The 15,608-nt window shown below is 38.5% G+C and overlaps 2 protein-coding genes across 5 annotated transcripts in view; both read right to left on the reverse strand.

The window, feature by feature from the left end:
* Positions 1–14,158, reverse strand: part of LOC122084928 (pumilio homolog 12-like) — a 21,110-nt gene extending 6,952 nt beyond the window's left edge. The window contains exons 1-5 of the mRNA XM_042653345.1: positions 13,080–14,158; positions 6,823–7,008; positions 6,532–6,694; positions 156–319; positions 5–59 (exon numbers count right to left, since the gene is read on the reverse strand). Coding sequence (XP_042509279.1) covers positions 5–59; positions 156–319; positions 6,532–6,694; positions 6,823–6,995 — 555 coding nt within the window. The 5' untranslated portion in view covers positions 6,996–7,008; positions 13,080–14,158. The remainder of the gene's footprint in view (positions 1–4; positions 60–155; positions 320–6,531; positions 6,695–6,822; positions 7,009–13,079) is intronic.
* LOC122084483 (FRIGIDA-like protein 3) overlaps positions 10,530–15,608 on the reverse strand; it is a 25,898-nt gene continuing 20,819 nt past the window's right edge. For 3 of the 4 annotated variants that reach the window (XM_042652759.1, XM_042652758.1, XM_042652757.1), the window contains 3 exons: positions 11,562–11,825; positions 11,191–11,363; positions 10,531–11,080 (listed from right to left, as the gene is read on the reverse strand). In XM_042652759.1, the coding sequence (XP_042508693.1) occupies positions 10,571–11,080; positions 11,191–11,363; positions 11,562–11,825 (947 nt within the window). In that variant the 3' untranslated portion in view covers positions 10,531–10,570. Of the gene's footprint in view, positions 11,081–11,190; positions 11,364–11,561; positions 11,826–15,608 lie in introns of all 4 variants that reach the window. The other variant, XM_042652756.1, reaches the window with a different exon arrangement.

Raw genomic sequence — 15,608 nt, forward strand, 5'->3', positions numbered from 1 at the left:
ATACCGCAGCCATGACATGTGGTATTTTCAGACCCAATAAATACTGCACAACATAGTTCCTAAAGAAAAAAGATGTTTTTTCTGTTGAGATTGCAAAAAATTAAATTACCAAAAACAGTAAGCAGTAGAAGACAGATAAAGGTTACAGAACAAACCCGTAAGGATCTTGAGCCAGGACAATTGCATTTGACGTAATTTCAGCAAAAAGGCGCTCTCTTGGTTCTCCCTGGGCATACCCCAAACACTGCTGCAGTACACAACACCCGCTGCTGTCTGTGGCAATCTCGACACAGTGGTCTGATACTGCGTTCAAAAGATACTGGCAAAGAAACACAATCATAAAGTTTCATGGTGATAGTGAATTTTAACTTTTGTAACTCCAAGTATGGTGTATGACTATTAAAATCAACATTAAAGATACCAAGAGCACAGATCAACCATCATTTTGATGAACTCCTAGCAGATATGTGCATGTGAATAGATACACATGGGTAACTCAGGGAAACTTAGACCCACATAATTATACATAAATTCAGTGCATTGTTTGTACAAATATCTTGTCATTGATAAATTATTAAAGGGCAATTTGTCTTGCTTTTACTTATTCTTGGGTTACACAGAGAGAGGGAGAGGGTGGGTATAAATATTATAGATGAGAGTGGGGGATTACACATACTCCACCTGCCAAGTCCCACAATGATTGAGAGATGAACTTCAATTACTTGTTTTATAAAAGGGAGTTGGAGACTGGTTTCATGTGGCCTGCCATCCTTTTTTTTTTTTCTTTTTTTGGTGGGGGTGGGAGAGGGATACTAATTCCCGCTCTGGATGGATTCTGCAAAAATCCCCTTTTTTAGGCAGCTCCATTTCATCATCATCAGTATTACTAACAACTACTTCAAGAAAAAGAGGATGGGAGTGTACAAGTAAGCAGAAACAAGTCATGAACAAAATGAAATCTCCTGTGGGAAAGAGCTCCCAGGACATGCAAGGGGTCCAACCATAAAGTGTTGAGAAAGCCCCAGCAAGAAAATTAACACGTCTAGAATCCCACAGGGAAAAAACGGAAAGCACAACGGAGAAAGGAAGCACCAGCCCTGTCGCTAGCTATAAAAGCACCTCCAAACCCAAAAGGACCTGGGTCCCCCGTTAAACACTGTCAAAAGTAGAATTTTATGGAACCCAACTACCATAATATAAGATCCATGCCTAAACTACATTGACTGCAGATAAAATCAAATGTAGATTTCTCTACAACTTGCAATTACCATACTACACTTCAATGATAAAAGTAATATCTGAAAGAAGTCATGCTGGAGTCCATCTGAAGACAATGGTTAAGAAGTTTGGTTTGAACAACCTAAGATAGAATGACCCAATCAAATAATTTTACAAATCTTCCCAGGGCAAATCTTTCATTGTATGAAATTTTTTTACTTTCTGATTCTGAATTTTCAGTTCACTGATTCAACCGTCAAATTGCTACTTGTCCAATGTACATTTGAGATTCCGAAATCCAGAATAATCAGCCACACGAGAAAGTTCACTGGAAAGAGGAAACCAGGGGGTGGGGGAAGAGAATCCCAGATTCAACGAAGAGAATTTTCCTATTTTTACACTGGATTACTCTAGTTCAAAGTTTTTTTCTCCCCCTATTATTTCTTTATTGTTTCTTCTCACTTTCACAAAGGAATTTGATTGATAGGTTACATAGCTAAGAAATTAGCATTTTCACTAACATCCTTGGGTGACTACCAGGGAGACACATAAGGGGATGCCAGCCACTTCAAGCTTTCACTGGATATTGGAATACCTTCCTATGGACATGGTCTCACATGCAAGGCTTTAAATATCGATATCGGGTATCGTATCGGAGGGGTGATTTTAAGAGACATATCGTATCACATCATATCAGAGATGCGCATGCAAAAACACATTTGGAGCATAAAAGACACTATAAATAAGCAATATATAACATGCATCATGTATAAACATTAAAAGGAGAAGAACCTATCACAAGACAAAAGCATTCAATTGAAATTGTATGAAGGATAGGTGTATTACATAGACTTAGAGTCTAATACCACAAAAGTTTCAGACTAGTTCAAAATCAGAGGTGGAAATCACTCTAATACATTACATGTACTTTTCAAAACTATACTGAACCAATTTGAATCAATTATCCCCTTTTTTCAATCATTTAAGGCTGAGTTTGTTGTTGTTTTTGTTGTTGTAATAGTTTGGTGATTTGGAATCCATCGGGGTGAACTTACAAGGGAAAAGGGAAATGAAAAGAAAGAAAACACTAGCATAAAAAAACAACCTTTATTATAAATGAGCTAGTATACCAAGGCATTTAACTGAACTATTGCTTAAAATAACTCAATACTTCAATCAGAAAGTCAAAGCATATGCCTCTTTCAGGGTATGACATAGCCTTCAAGACCACCTATAAAGGATGTCCATCCACAATATTGTGACTTTTGATGACTGAAACAGTATTTGCATCTCATACTTGCCACCTAAGACTGCAGAATCTTGGCCAGCATTTAGAAATGTGTGGAGTAAAGGTCATGTTAAGGCACTTCTAAAACTTCTCATTTCTTCACGACAGATATAGCACAAGGGTTTCATTTTTCAAAAAAAAAAAAATAATATATATATATATATATATATATAATACATAAGGAAATGAAAGGGACACCCTAAATCCAAAGTGGGAGAAATCATCCTTGAAATACTAACTCCAAAAATACATATATTTGCCCTAATTTTGGAGAAAACTAAGGTAACTCCTAGAATATGACTTTTTCTCATTATTATTATTTTGTATTTGGAATCTTAAATAGATGCATTCACATACTAATTATCAACATTAACACCAACTGATGAATTTGTGCCTGGTGGCCCTGGTCAAAGGATTTAATGATCATTTAGGTGTTGAAATGCTGGGAACGTTGCAGATAGTCTATTCCTTTATATGTGGTGTATTTGCTGGAACTAGCCTGCTGGGTTCTTTTTTTTCTTTCTTTAAATTTTTATTTAAAATATCAAAAAACAGTACAAAAATATGAGCTACCTAAAACATAGGGGAGAAAGTTCCAAGCACACATGGTTTGGTCTTAATACACCATAGATGACATTCAAAGACCTAATCTACAACTTGTTAGTGTTTTGAACCATGTTACTTTTTTCACAAGGGATGATAAAACTGATGACCATGGCTATAGACTGTCCATTTGGCATAATATTAAACTTTATATTTTACAGTATACCCCAGATTGCTTTTATCTAAAATACTCTTGTTCATTATTTTGATAATAGCTGACCCTGGATGCATTTTGTTGCTCATTTGATCAGTTCTTGCAATTACATGTAAGAATTCTATCAGTTCCGCAATGTTCCATGTTACAATGCTTTTAGGGACTCCCATAGACCTCCATGGATCAATTTCGTTTCAACAAGACTTTGAGTAGACTGAAACTGAGCCTTATAGCTATAGTTGTCCAAACCGGCGGTCAAACAATTGAACCATCACAATGTAAAGCCAATCCTTAATGACCTGAGCTGGCTGATTCCACCTTAACCTAGATGGCCCAGCTCGCATAAAACCACATGGATCATGATAGATACTTAAAAATTCCTTTTGAGTTGGGACTGTATTCAATTTATTTTTCTTCATTCAAACAAGTGCTGTTTTTCAAGAGAATAAGATAAATTCAAAGATAGACATAGACAAAGAAGAAAATCCTTTCAGAAATTGCCTCCATCATACCATAACAGCACAGAAAAGCTTGCAGCTGTTCCTCCAAAAACCATTAATCATCTTGAATTCCTTTTCCAAAATTGTAGATTCTGAAGTATATATCTGATGCACCATCTAAGAATAAGAAGAAAAGAGGAGAGTGCAACTGTGTTTGTTCATCCAAAAAGTTCTTCACAACTGAATTGTGAGAGAGAAGAAGAGTTGGTAATGTTGTGGGCTCTTTAACAAGATATGTGTCTTGTGGAAACAAAAATGTGTAAAACATGAATTTCATAGGAGGCAAGTGCTAGCACAGTTGGTCTGAAGCCATAAATGTTGTTGGGGGGTCCCAGGAGAGCAGGGCTGGAATTTCTTGTCCGTCATTCCCCTACTCCCGCCTTATCCCCCCCCCCTCTCTCTCTCTCTCTCTCTCTCTTTTGATACCTACATAGTCTTGTACCAGTAGGAGAAGTACAGTTATGCTTAAAGGGGGAAAGGAAAAGACAAATCATAATATTGATCAAAATACCACATGTACCACTGTATTCCTTAGGTCAATATGTGAAGGTCAACCGCCCACCTCACAGTCAACCAATTATCATCAGACCCCGAACCAGCCACAATAAACAGGTCAATTCACAAACCAGACCTGGAAGCATGTAAAGATAGACCTTCTTTTGACTCGCTATATATCATTTACTTTTTCAGATAACAGTTTCAGAGAAACATTTAATACATATTATAGCTGAGCCTTCTGCAGCAGTGAAGAACCAAGAACATTCTGAAATTAAGGAAAAAGAGGTTCGCTTATGGTTGGTTGAATAAGAATGGAATTTAAGCCTTGTGAATGCATCAGTTTACAAACACATAGCGTGTAAGAAGTATGCAACATGACAAGAAAGTGGATCATTTGCTTGGGAGACCATGAAAATATGATTGCAAGACGATCCACATGGGATAAGGAATAGACCTATTCCTTCTGGAAAGATGGGGTTCATACAGTATAGTTGCCACTCAAAGAAGAATAGCAAGCGCAGAGTAGTGAACAGAATTCATAACTGATTATAGGGGAATCTCTTGACTTCTTCCTCTATTCTTGAGGTATATAGGATCACCATTTGCAAATACCAATGCAGGAGAAGCTAAGACCTCCACTTCATCTTATAAGGGTAACTCCTCAAGTGTTTAGGAGCTCCACTTTGAATTTGAATGTATTAATTTATGGAGACTAATTATCCTAATGTTTGTATACCTCTCGCCTCTAATGGGAGCTTGTATCTTATTTACATCTTGTAAAACTTCAAAATACAAGTATACAACATGTGCAAACACCAACTTGGGTGTCCAGGTGTATTTATGGTTAACAACTGGTTGAAATGTGGCAGGAGGGGAGACAGACAGTAGGAACGAGAAATGCTCAAAGAATTCAAGAAAGTTTAATCACAACCTATGAAGATACACGATAACTATGCATAAGCATAATAGGTATATATATATATATATATATATAACTTGCTTCCACAAACAAACACAAATCGATGACTTTACTTACACTTACATACTTATTTAAGACTTTAAAATGGTTGGCAAACTTCCCAGGTCCGGCCTCACATTCATGTAGGATCCCAAACCTCCACTTTATCCCTATAATATAAGTGCCGTCAACCCTATCCCCGTCTAGGTGCTCACGGTCCTTAATTAGTTCAGAGTCGTGGTTAACAGGGATCTTTTAAGCATAGGTGGCTCCACTATACAAAGAGGAACGGAGGATGACCAAAATTGTGTGGTCATGGCGAGAAAATTATCTGATTGGTGAGATGATTGGAATCAATTTTAAAGATTTGTCCCGAAATCTTAGTTCAGGAAAAGGCATTTTTCATTAGAGAATGTCCTATGTGTTCCTGAGTACTCTGTTTTGTTTGGCGTCCATTATTGAAAATTTTCATTATTTTTAGGGAATTAGACTATAATATCTGAAGGAACATCTGTCCCCTCTACTCGTACTATATTTTCTATACTGGTGTGGCATATTGTAGTTCATATCACCAACGTATCAATACATACGGGGCAGAAAAGAAGAATGAACCATGAAATGATTGAAGAAAGAAAAGGCAAATTCTAACCAATGCAAGTAGCTGACAACTACTGCATGCAATTCATTAAAAGATTCAAGAGATACATAGACACCTAACTATAACATCCGAATCCAACTCCACTCATTAGATCCTCTTCAAAAAGTAAACAGATCAGATCATTAGGTAATGTCAATCTCAAAGCAAACAAGATGTTCAATAAACAAATAAAACCTCAAGAAGACCCCCTTTCTTTCATAAGAAGAAACGTGAAGATCTAAGTTGAAGGGAAAATTTGCATTTGGTTAAATTCATTGAGATCTCTAGCACCAAAGATCAAACTGACACATGAAGCAGACACCAGTTAGAGAAACTTAAAAAAATAAGATATTTCTTCAATATGCAAACAATTATACATATAGAGGTCCCACATCAGAATTCTAACAAAAAACAAGATTAGGATTATTTAAAACTTATAATACTTACACACATGGATATAATGAATATGCTGACTAGATAACTATTTTGAACATCAACAGCTCTATAGACAAAATAAATAGAAGATTATAGTGGAACTACTTGAAACTGTAGTCTAATCAAACAGAGCTCAAATGTAACTTCACAGCCACCAAATTGCATAACATTCTATATAGTGTAACAGAAACAGAGTGACATTCAAATAAAGGAAATCAAAAACAAGTTACCAAACCTTACTTTAGTGTCTTCATTGGAGAAATGCTGGAGGCAATTTTGAATCACATGATGACCATTCACGTCCTTGGTAAGTATGACGGTGCCCGGCCTCAAAGCCATCATAACACGGGAAATTTGCTCTGGGGTGGTAAGATGCTCCAACAATTTCTGTACTGCACGAGTACTGCAACAGGAGAAAGTGACTTGATGCTATATTCATCCAAGAAAATAACTGAATTTTTGCCACTTATTGTCAACGGAAAACTCCGTAATATTGGGAATTATCAGAAACAAATAAGTGAAAAATAATACCCATGCGTATCAAGACAGATTGTGACGAGTTGGAATTCCTCCTTGGTGATGGTGCTAAGAACCTCCATCTTCTGTTCATCAGTACATACTTCCAAGAGCCTCTGAACAAGGTAATTCCCAAAAGAGTGGATCATTAACTCGCCCACATGGTCCTTCACCTCGGCAAAAATCATCTCAATCTCGTCCACCTTTCCCTCCTCGAACTTCTTCTGCAAAAGTCGACACCCGTGCTGATCCTTGGCCAGCGCAACCATCTGGCCCCTGAAATCTTCCAATGATGAGTACATTGGGTGGTGGAGCTCCTGCGGCTGCCGCAGATGATTTAGACTCTGATTTAAGAGCGGGGACCTCAACGTGTTTGGATTGTTCGTTTCCAAGAGCTGGCCATTCCCTGAGTGTACTCTGCAGTGCCCATTAGAATCAAGGCGAAACCCGTTAACATTAGAACAGGGCATCATCGGGGTACGCTTGGCGAAATCGAGGGACGAAGGTCTTGGAAGCTGCAAGCAGCATTTGTTTCTGGGCTGGCAGCAATACATGTCACAACCATTAACCGATGATGACATCAAGACCCCTGTGTCGGGATTCGATCGAGAAACAGCAAAACTCTCAACCGGAACGGAAGGAGGAGCAGGAGCGCGCATAATCGCAAGCGTCTGTCCCACAATGGCTTCTTGGATTCTCAAGCGTTGCAACTCCATTACTGTTTCTTGCATTTGCTGATAAAATAAAGACGGAAAACCCTGACCTTGACCAATCAAGGTATTGGTCACAGCAGGCACAGAAGCTGATACACCATTGTGAAAGGAAGGGATATCGGAAGAAACAAGAGGGGACTGGTGAAACGAACGCGACGAGAGACGAGCAGAACTGGAATCAAGCGAGTGAGAAGAAGTTTGAGGGGAAAAGGGGTTTTCGTTGGCAGCAGGGAATGCGATGTTATTGTTGTTAAGGTAGCGGAACTGCCTCGGACTCGGGTGGCGGACGACAGACGGAGACGCAGCAGCGACGGGTGTTTCTCCCCAGAGCTTCGCCAATCTTTCTTCGTCGCCTCTCCTCTCCATCGCTTGTCGTTCTCGTTTACAAGTAAAGGAGAAGGTTTTGAGTGCCGAGGGTTTAAGACGGTTTCGTAGAAATCGGAGAATTGGGTTTTAAGGGAATGTTGAAGATTTCATCGAAATTTATTACCTTATATATAAAAAGAAACAATCCTCAATTCACTCGCCAATTCTTCCCAGAATTCTGGGCTCTCTCCTTCTCCTCCGTGTACACTATCATATCATAGCATTCAATTCAGATTTGCAGTCAGATCAGAATTCAAACTCCAAAGCGTTAGAGAGAGAGAGAGAGAGAAGGAAAAAGAGATAGAGAGTGAGTAGAACACTATCACTTGAACAGGTGAAGAGCAAACTTAATCTTCATGCATGCATGCATAACGAAAGAAAAACTCATGCATGCTCTATTTTATTTACATGGGGATGGGAGTGGGACCCTCTTATCATATAAATAATATGAACATTCATAAATATATCATATGATAATCCACAATATATGAATCACATTCGAATGGGTCCATATGTCCATGACAACCATGGGCCCACCGCATCTTGTACATGCTTTCGAGAGTAGCGGCGACTCGTAGACGGATACACTATTCGTACCACGTGGCAAACTTAAGCCAAATACCTGTCCTCCCCTTTTAGAGTGTCGACTGGTCGGTCCGGTCAAACCTAATTCGTCCCCATCAATTTAAGCCCTGGACCATTTCTATCGTTTAAATAATAAGATCTCATAAGTAAGAATGTAAACGAATCGAATACGGATCCTATTCGAATCGAATGTATTTGGATCAAATATTTTTTGGCTGTTTGTTTACTTTCTGACTTGTGTAATCTAGATCTTTCTCCCTCAATAAATATAATTTGCTCTTAATCCATCATTTTAAGTTGGTTCACTCTTTTCCTCATTCTCTATAACCTGTTTAAACTTCAAGAACCCTCAAAATCATTAATTGATTATTTAATCGAATTGATTAATTATTTTTTGAATCATTCATATTTTAATCCAAATACCCTTTGACAGGATACGAATACCCCTAAATGAATATGAATGTGAATTCAAATTCGGATTTCAACTATCCATTTATATCCCTACTCATAAGTTAAAGGCATGAAAATATTTTTATTCGATCCATCACGAATTCTACCAACCATTTTGAACCAAAACTGAACCAGATCAGCGGTTGACATGCCTTACTAGTCCAATCAAAAGGCAAGCCTATAGCAATTCCATGGCATAATGCGCAACTGCACGACACCTATGGAATATTGTTTCAACAACAAAAAATTTTATCTTGTCTAAATTTGATGGAGTCATCTACGTGGATCCATAAAAAAGGCAACGAAATAGAAGAAAAAAAATATAAAAAGAATTGGGGGAAGGGAGAAATGAAAGGATGAAAGATCAGAGGAAAAGAAACGAGGCTTAGCCCACACAAATCAGGAGAAGCTCAGCTATGGAAGGTTGTTTGGAACGTGCTATTCTCATTCTACGCAGATAGCGAAAATTGGTTAGATAGTGTTTTCCCAAATAGGTCGCATACATCCACGGACAAAAATGAAATCTGGGAAAATAAGCAGGGGCAGAAAGCACACTCCGTTCCTTCCAAGCTTATGATCCAGACTCCAAAGGACTTTATACTTGTTCCAACCTTCTGTTTCTCAAGTTTCCTGATCAGGATATCCAGTCTTCCTCGTTTAAGTCTCAACAAAACCCACGAGATTTTTACAGCTATCATCAGAGTGAACCTTCTCAAGTGACTTCTTGGCCCTTCAATGCTGATCCATAAACGTATACAAAATAGATGTTCATATTGAATTTATTCAGTCACAAATTTACCACTAACCTCCCTCAACAGCATTCCACAGAGAGATTCTATTACTAAACCTTATAGCCAATTCAGGAAAGCTCCTTGAAGACTGCCTTCTTCTGGAGGTCTGAAACACACACACACACAAACTAATAGCTGCAAGAGTACGGAATGAATGTTGTTTCAATCATAAACAACTTAAGTCCAACTGAGAACCCTGATATCTTTCAACAATGTACTAAATCAATGCATAAAATAGTTCATTTTCTTATCCAGCTTTTCCCTTGCAGCTTATATATCACCGCTTACATTGGCCAAAAAAAAAAAGTTGACAATCACTAGTTTTTGAGGCTAACACCTCATACCTTTGTTGATGGTGCCCATCCCAACAGCTTAGATCAGCATTGCATATGCCCGGGCATCTGGTGCTATATCGCATGCAGATACCCTCTTAGACCCTGGTGTTCTCATGCCCACCTGCATTTTTATTTTCTGGAGGAAAAGTTCAAAAGGAGAATCCGGTAAAACTGCTAATAATTCCATAGTTGCCTGTGAGATGGACTGGATTATAATTCATTCACCGATACAGCATTCAATATAAGCTACAAAAAGTCAAACCAAAAAAATGATATATAGCAAAAACCAGGTCAATATTTATAGCAAAAAAACACTTGCAATTGATAACCTCAAATAAGTAGAAGTTTCAGCAGGGGAATGAGACTGGAAATAAACTAGATGCCCAAATCTCCTATGTCCAGCCTAGGATCCAGACAAAGTAGAATATGTTCCTATCTTTCAAAACAATCATGCGGGGTTACACAAGCCTCCCAGGGGAACAGCTTTAGACTTCCCTGCGCATCCCCATGCAGAAAGGTTTTCCTAATGTATTTCAGAATTTGTATTACATATATGCTTGATGTGAGGACTGCAACCCACTACCCATATAGGCAGCATAATTTGATGGAGCAGCATCATATGTGCTAGCTGTAGACCTCTCATCTTGGGGATAATAGAATGGCCTTTGTGCATTTGGCTGCTGCTGGGTGTATGCTCCCTGGCTAGGAACTTGATAATCATAAGCAGTTGGACCAGCATGAGGATACCTTTCCGTTGCTCCCATGTAAGCTCCCCTCTCATTGAAAACTGGAGGCTGCCTCTCCACAGCAGCAACAGGCATACGAGGCCCAAGTATCCTCCATTTGCCCGAGCCCTCTTTGGTGGTTGATGCTTTGCCATTTCTCCCATCCTTTTCTTATCAGCTTTTGATTTCTCCAGTTGAGCCACTCGTTTCTGCAGTGGATCCAGTGGATATTCTGCTTCAAGCTTGTAGTCCTCAACACATCTGACGACAGCCCTTAATCCGGCAAGCTCCTGTGCATTTACATCATTCTGCAAACAAAGTAAAAGAGCTTTCTTATAAATACTTGACCAGAAGGGAAGGGGTGGGGGAACGTAAGAAAGAGTATTTCTCTTATGTTCTACTGGCTGAAATAAGGCACCTGAGGACCAACAGCACCTCCTGAACCACCCTTTACTTGTGAGTTTCTCCTCAAGTCCTTCAAGTATGTCCTTAACAGGGGCACTGGAGGGAAGCTCTCAGTAAGCTGGAAAGCTTGAATAAAGTGGACAGCATCAATTTGCCTTCCACTGCTGACCAGCGATTCAACAACACCTGTGAAGGAGTGAGGCTCTAATAATTAGACACTTCTAACAGAATATACTCAGCAGGCCTTTACCCATTTGATCTTGCCTCTTCCCTAGCTTTCTGAAACAAATTTATATAACACCGCACACAGCCAACGGTACATAGCCTAAAGAAAAATGGTATGGTCTCATGACACCATTACGGTCAGTTTTACAGAACACCAACCTGGCATTTTGTGTGTTAGCCCAAGAGAACGGCAGAGCTCAGGTGCCTGCCTGCGACGAGCAACAGCAGGAACAAGCTTGCTAAGTTCTTCTTCATCAAACTCCGAAGCAATCTTATAAGTTGCGAGGAGCCACAGAAATGCCTCTGCTTCCAATGAATTTCCATTGGCTGCATCAATGTCCGCACCAGCCAACTTAGGCTTCCAGTCATCAGCAAATGCCTTGGCTTGCTGCTTGATTTCAGGGCTCAGAGGGTGATCAGCACCAGGTTCTGCCCCCGCCAACAAGGGGGCAACGGCTTCCATCAACATAACACATGTCTGCACATAACACATGTCTGCGCATGCTCTGGAGGGCTGCATCCTTTTTGTTACTTTGATGGGTAATTTGATCAGCAGGGTAAAACCCCTCCAAAGGATCCAGCACCAAATGGGCTGGTTCAGTTGCACTTCTCAATGCAACAGAAATTTCCTCACGAACAGCAGCAAAAAATTTTCGGTTCTCCATAACAAAATTAAGAATCCCTTTTGCATCCATCTGTTCGCAAAATTGCGTCAGCTCTGGACGGGGCTTCACTTCAACAGCCACAGCATCAGCATTTTCCCCAGATTTATGAGGGGATTTCACCTCCAAAGTAGGGAGGGATGCATTGGTATCACCATCAAATGAGCTGCTTACCTTGTTTTCTGTGTCGTCTTCAACATCTTCTGGCTCTGGGGATGGAGTTTCGTATTTCTCTCGAGCCTCCGTAATGGCAGCAACAGCAGAATCTTTTATCTCCTGCACTCGATCCAATAGAGCTTTTTCTTTAGCAGCAACAACTACTTCTCTCTCCGCAACCAACGTGCGAGTTTGAGATTGCTCGTCCTCAAATTCCCTCTCCTTTTCTTCTAACTCATCAGTTTTCTTCTTTAATAGTTCCCCAAGATTGTGGAAATAATCTTCAACTTCCTTCCACAGAACTGTCTCCTCAGAGGAATTCTTGTAAGATTCAAATTCAAAAAATGCCTTCCCAAGCTGTTCTACCATAGAAGAAGTTGATTCAACACCCATAACTGGCTCTGCATCTGCCATGGCTATGCAAGGGTGTAGATGACTATTCTGCAAGACAGAATTTACATACAGAATAAAATAAAATAAAAAATACAAACTAGTTGTTCTGCCAAACATAGACATTTGAGACATCTCCAAACATAATAGAAATGATAAACAAAGCATGAGACGAAAAGAAAAAATAAGTAGACAAATAGTTTGTTGACTTGATTAGCGACATATCAGTAGAAATAAGCATCCCCCATCCCATCTAAGCCCAGCCAAAGCTTCCATGAAGAGCACTAAAGTGGATCTCATCAAGACAAAAAGCAAGAAGTGCATACATAGCTCAAAAGACATAAAAAATACTGATCAGTAAGATCCGTATATGTAGAAAAGGAAACACAGGAGAAAAATTCTTTTATGGTAAATAAAACTCTTGATTATTTTACAGGACAAAGTAAGAAGAAAAGGAAACAACCTCTCCGAGAAGTGGGTTAAGACTGCATATATTATGACCCTCTCCAAACCCCCGTGTTGGGAGACTCATGCACTGGGTACGCCTTTTAAAAGTAAGAAGAAAATAGAGGATATTTTGAATATCAACTTTCAAGTAATTAATTACACAAATAAAATAAGGAAACTTACTTCATATTTGGAACAAATCAAGCACGCTCCGAGACAAAAACTAACTTGACCACATTAGCAGGAAATAGGCGCTTAAATGGAAATTTTTTTCATTTCTTCTAGTCTCCCCAGTGGATAAGTCCCCTATGGAGTAAGGAAGGTAACAGCCCGCACAATGAGCTCTTCTTGTTCTTCGAGGATTTTAAGGCATAGATCACCAACTAGAGGAAACAAGACCATGCTGGCTTTTAAGGTATGATCCTGTGCTTCTACCAATCCATACAAATATGAAAAACCTATTCTTTCTTATATAATATAGATACAGACCTCAAGTTACACATCACACCAGAATCCAATTTTTCATTGTTCAGATGGATGGACCAATCCATCCATCTGAACATAATACTCCTCAGAAAAGAGGGAAAAAAACATTTTCAGCATTGAACAGCACACTGCTGTTGAACCACATACTAGTCAGCCCAAGGCCTCAGAACTTCCTTAGAAATGAAACAAAAAAATACCTCCAAACATGATCCATAAGGTTCTTGAAACCTTCTGCTGTCAAGGACATTAAGTTTTCCCTTTCCCATCAACAAATGGAACATGTAACATTAGTCATATGGAAATGAAGACATACAATTAATGAAGATGTAGAATGCAGATCTAAAAGCATAGCAAAAGGTATAGCTTCTACAGATGAGATTGACTTAGCAGACCACCAATAACTAATCTGACATTCCAACATATAGGATACTACCATCTTTGGATATTCAGGCATATAAGGTAAGAACGGGTCTGCTTCCCCAAATGGTTCAAGGCTATATCATTCTACAAAGCAGTTAAGGGTATCCAATAGGGCTAATTGGGCCTTAGAATACTTGATTTTGGTCCATGGTTGGGTTCCATAAGCCTTGGGCTTGTTATTTTTTTATTTCTTTTTTATTTTTTGGTAATAAACCTCTTTTATAAGCCAATAAAGTGGGGATAAGGTTACGAGATTCATAGTAGTCAAGGCGCCACCTTGGCATCCAGACGGTTTGCCTGAGTCCTAGGTAATTGTTGCCTTATTGCACTGCATGTAATCTTATATTTTTGGAATTATTTATGCCAAATATCATTTACTTTTTTATTTCATCTACTTAAGATATTATTCATAAAATTTGAATCTAATAAAAATAGTTTAAAAATCAAATTCCAAAATGATAAAAAATCAACCCTGCAGTTCAAGAAAAAAACAAGATATTTCGTTGTAGGGGCGATTTTCAACTTTTAAATGCTGGGGTTTTTCTCAATCCAGAAACTTTTGTAAATCTTATCATAGTAAAACATTGCTAAAAATGAAAAGTCCAGTAAAATAATCTTTTGTTTTGATGTCTTTAAAATTATTTTCATTCAAGCGATTTTAACAACATTCGCGCATTTTAAAATAAGTTTGATCGGAAAGCAAGCTTTGTGCTATACCTGATACAAAAAGTCTCATTTAAAATTAAAATCATTTGACCAGTAAAACATATTATAGAACAAGAGCATTTCGCTAAATGTTGATTTTTTATCACTTAATGTTGATCTTTGATGATTTGACGTGGCTTAATGTTGATTTTTTATGATATAATGTATATGTAGCATACTAAATAATGTTAGGAAAGAGTGAGAATAAAATATAACACTTGGTATCATTGTTCACCTTAAGGCGAGCACCTTGTCACCTAAGCACTTAGGCAGCCCTCCAACGCCTTGGTTCGCCTTGACACCATGACAACTATGTTGCGATTAGTAATTAACTTAAGTGATTATAAAGCAGTTAACGGTATCCAATAGGGCTAATTGGGCCTTAGAATACTTTATTTTGGTCCATGGTTGGGTTCTATGAGCCTTGGGCTTGTTATATTTTAATACTTTTTTATTTATCTCTTGTAATAGACATCTTTTATACGCCAATAAAGTGGGGATAAAGTTAATGTACGAGATTAGCAATTAACTCAAGTGATTATGATACTCATAACCCTTATGAGTTTTGTTTTGAGTCTGTTTACTTCAAAGTCAATAAACTACTTGACCATGTTTCTATACAAAAAATGGTTTGAGAAGTTGTTTTTACCTAAAATTATTCTTGAGAAGAAAATGATCTCCAAAGGTTGATGATGAAGTGATAATCTCCAAGTGTTGAAGATGTAATACACTGCAGAGGAGAGATTTGGCAAGACAAAACCACCAAAAGCTCACTTTTTCTTCACACCAGGGCAAGATAGGCGAGAGATGTCGAGTTATACCAAGTTGGGTCAAGTTGAGGGTCGAAATTATGTATATATCCCATGTGACTTGGTCTCAAGTCGAGTCGAGACAAAGATATTCACCGAGATCTAGACCGAGAAATTGTACATTTTCTATA

This window comes from Macadamia integrifolia, chromosome 7, assembly GCF_013358625.1.
Source record: "Macadamia integrifolia cultivar HAES 741 chromosome 7, SCU_Mint_v3, whole genome shotgun sequence".
NCBI lineage: Eukaryota > Viridiplantae > Streptophyta > Magnoliopsida > Proteales > Proteaceae > Macadamia > Macadamia integrifolia.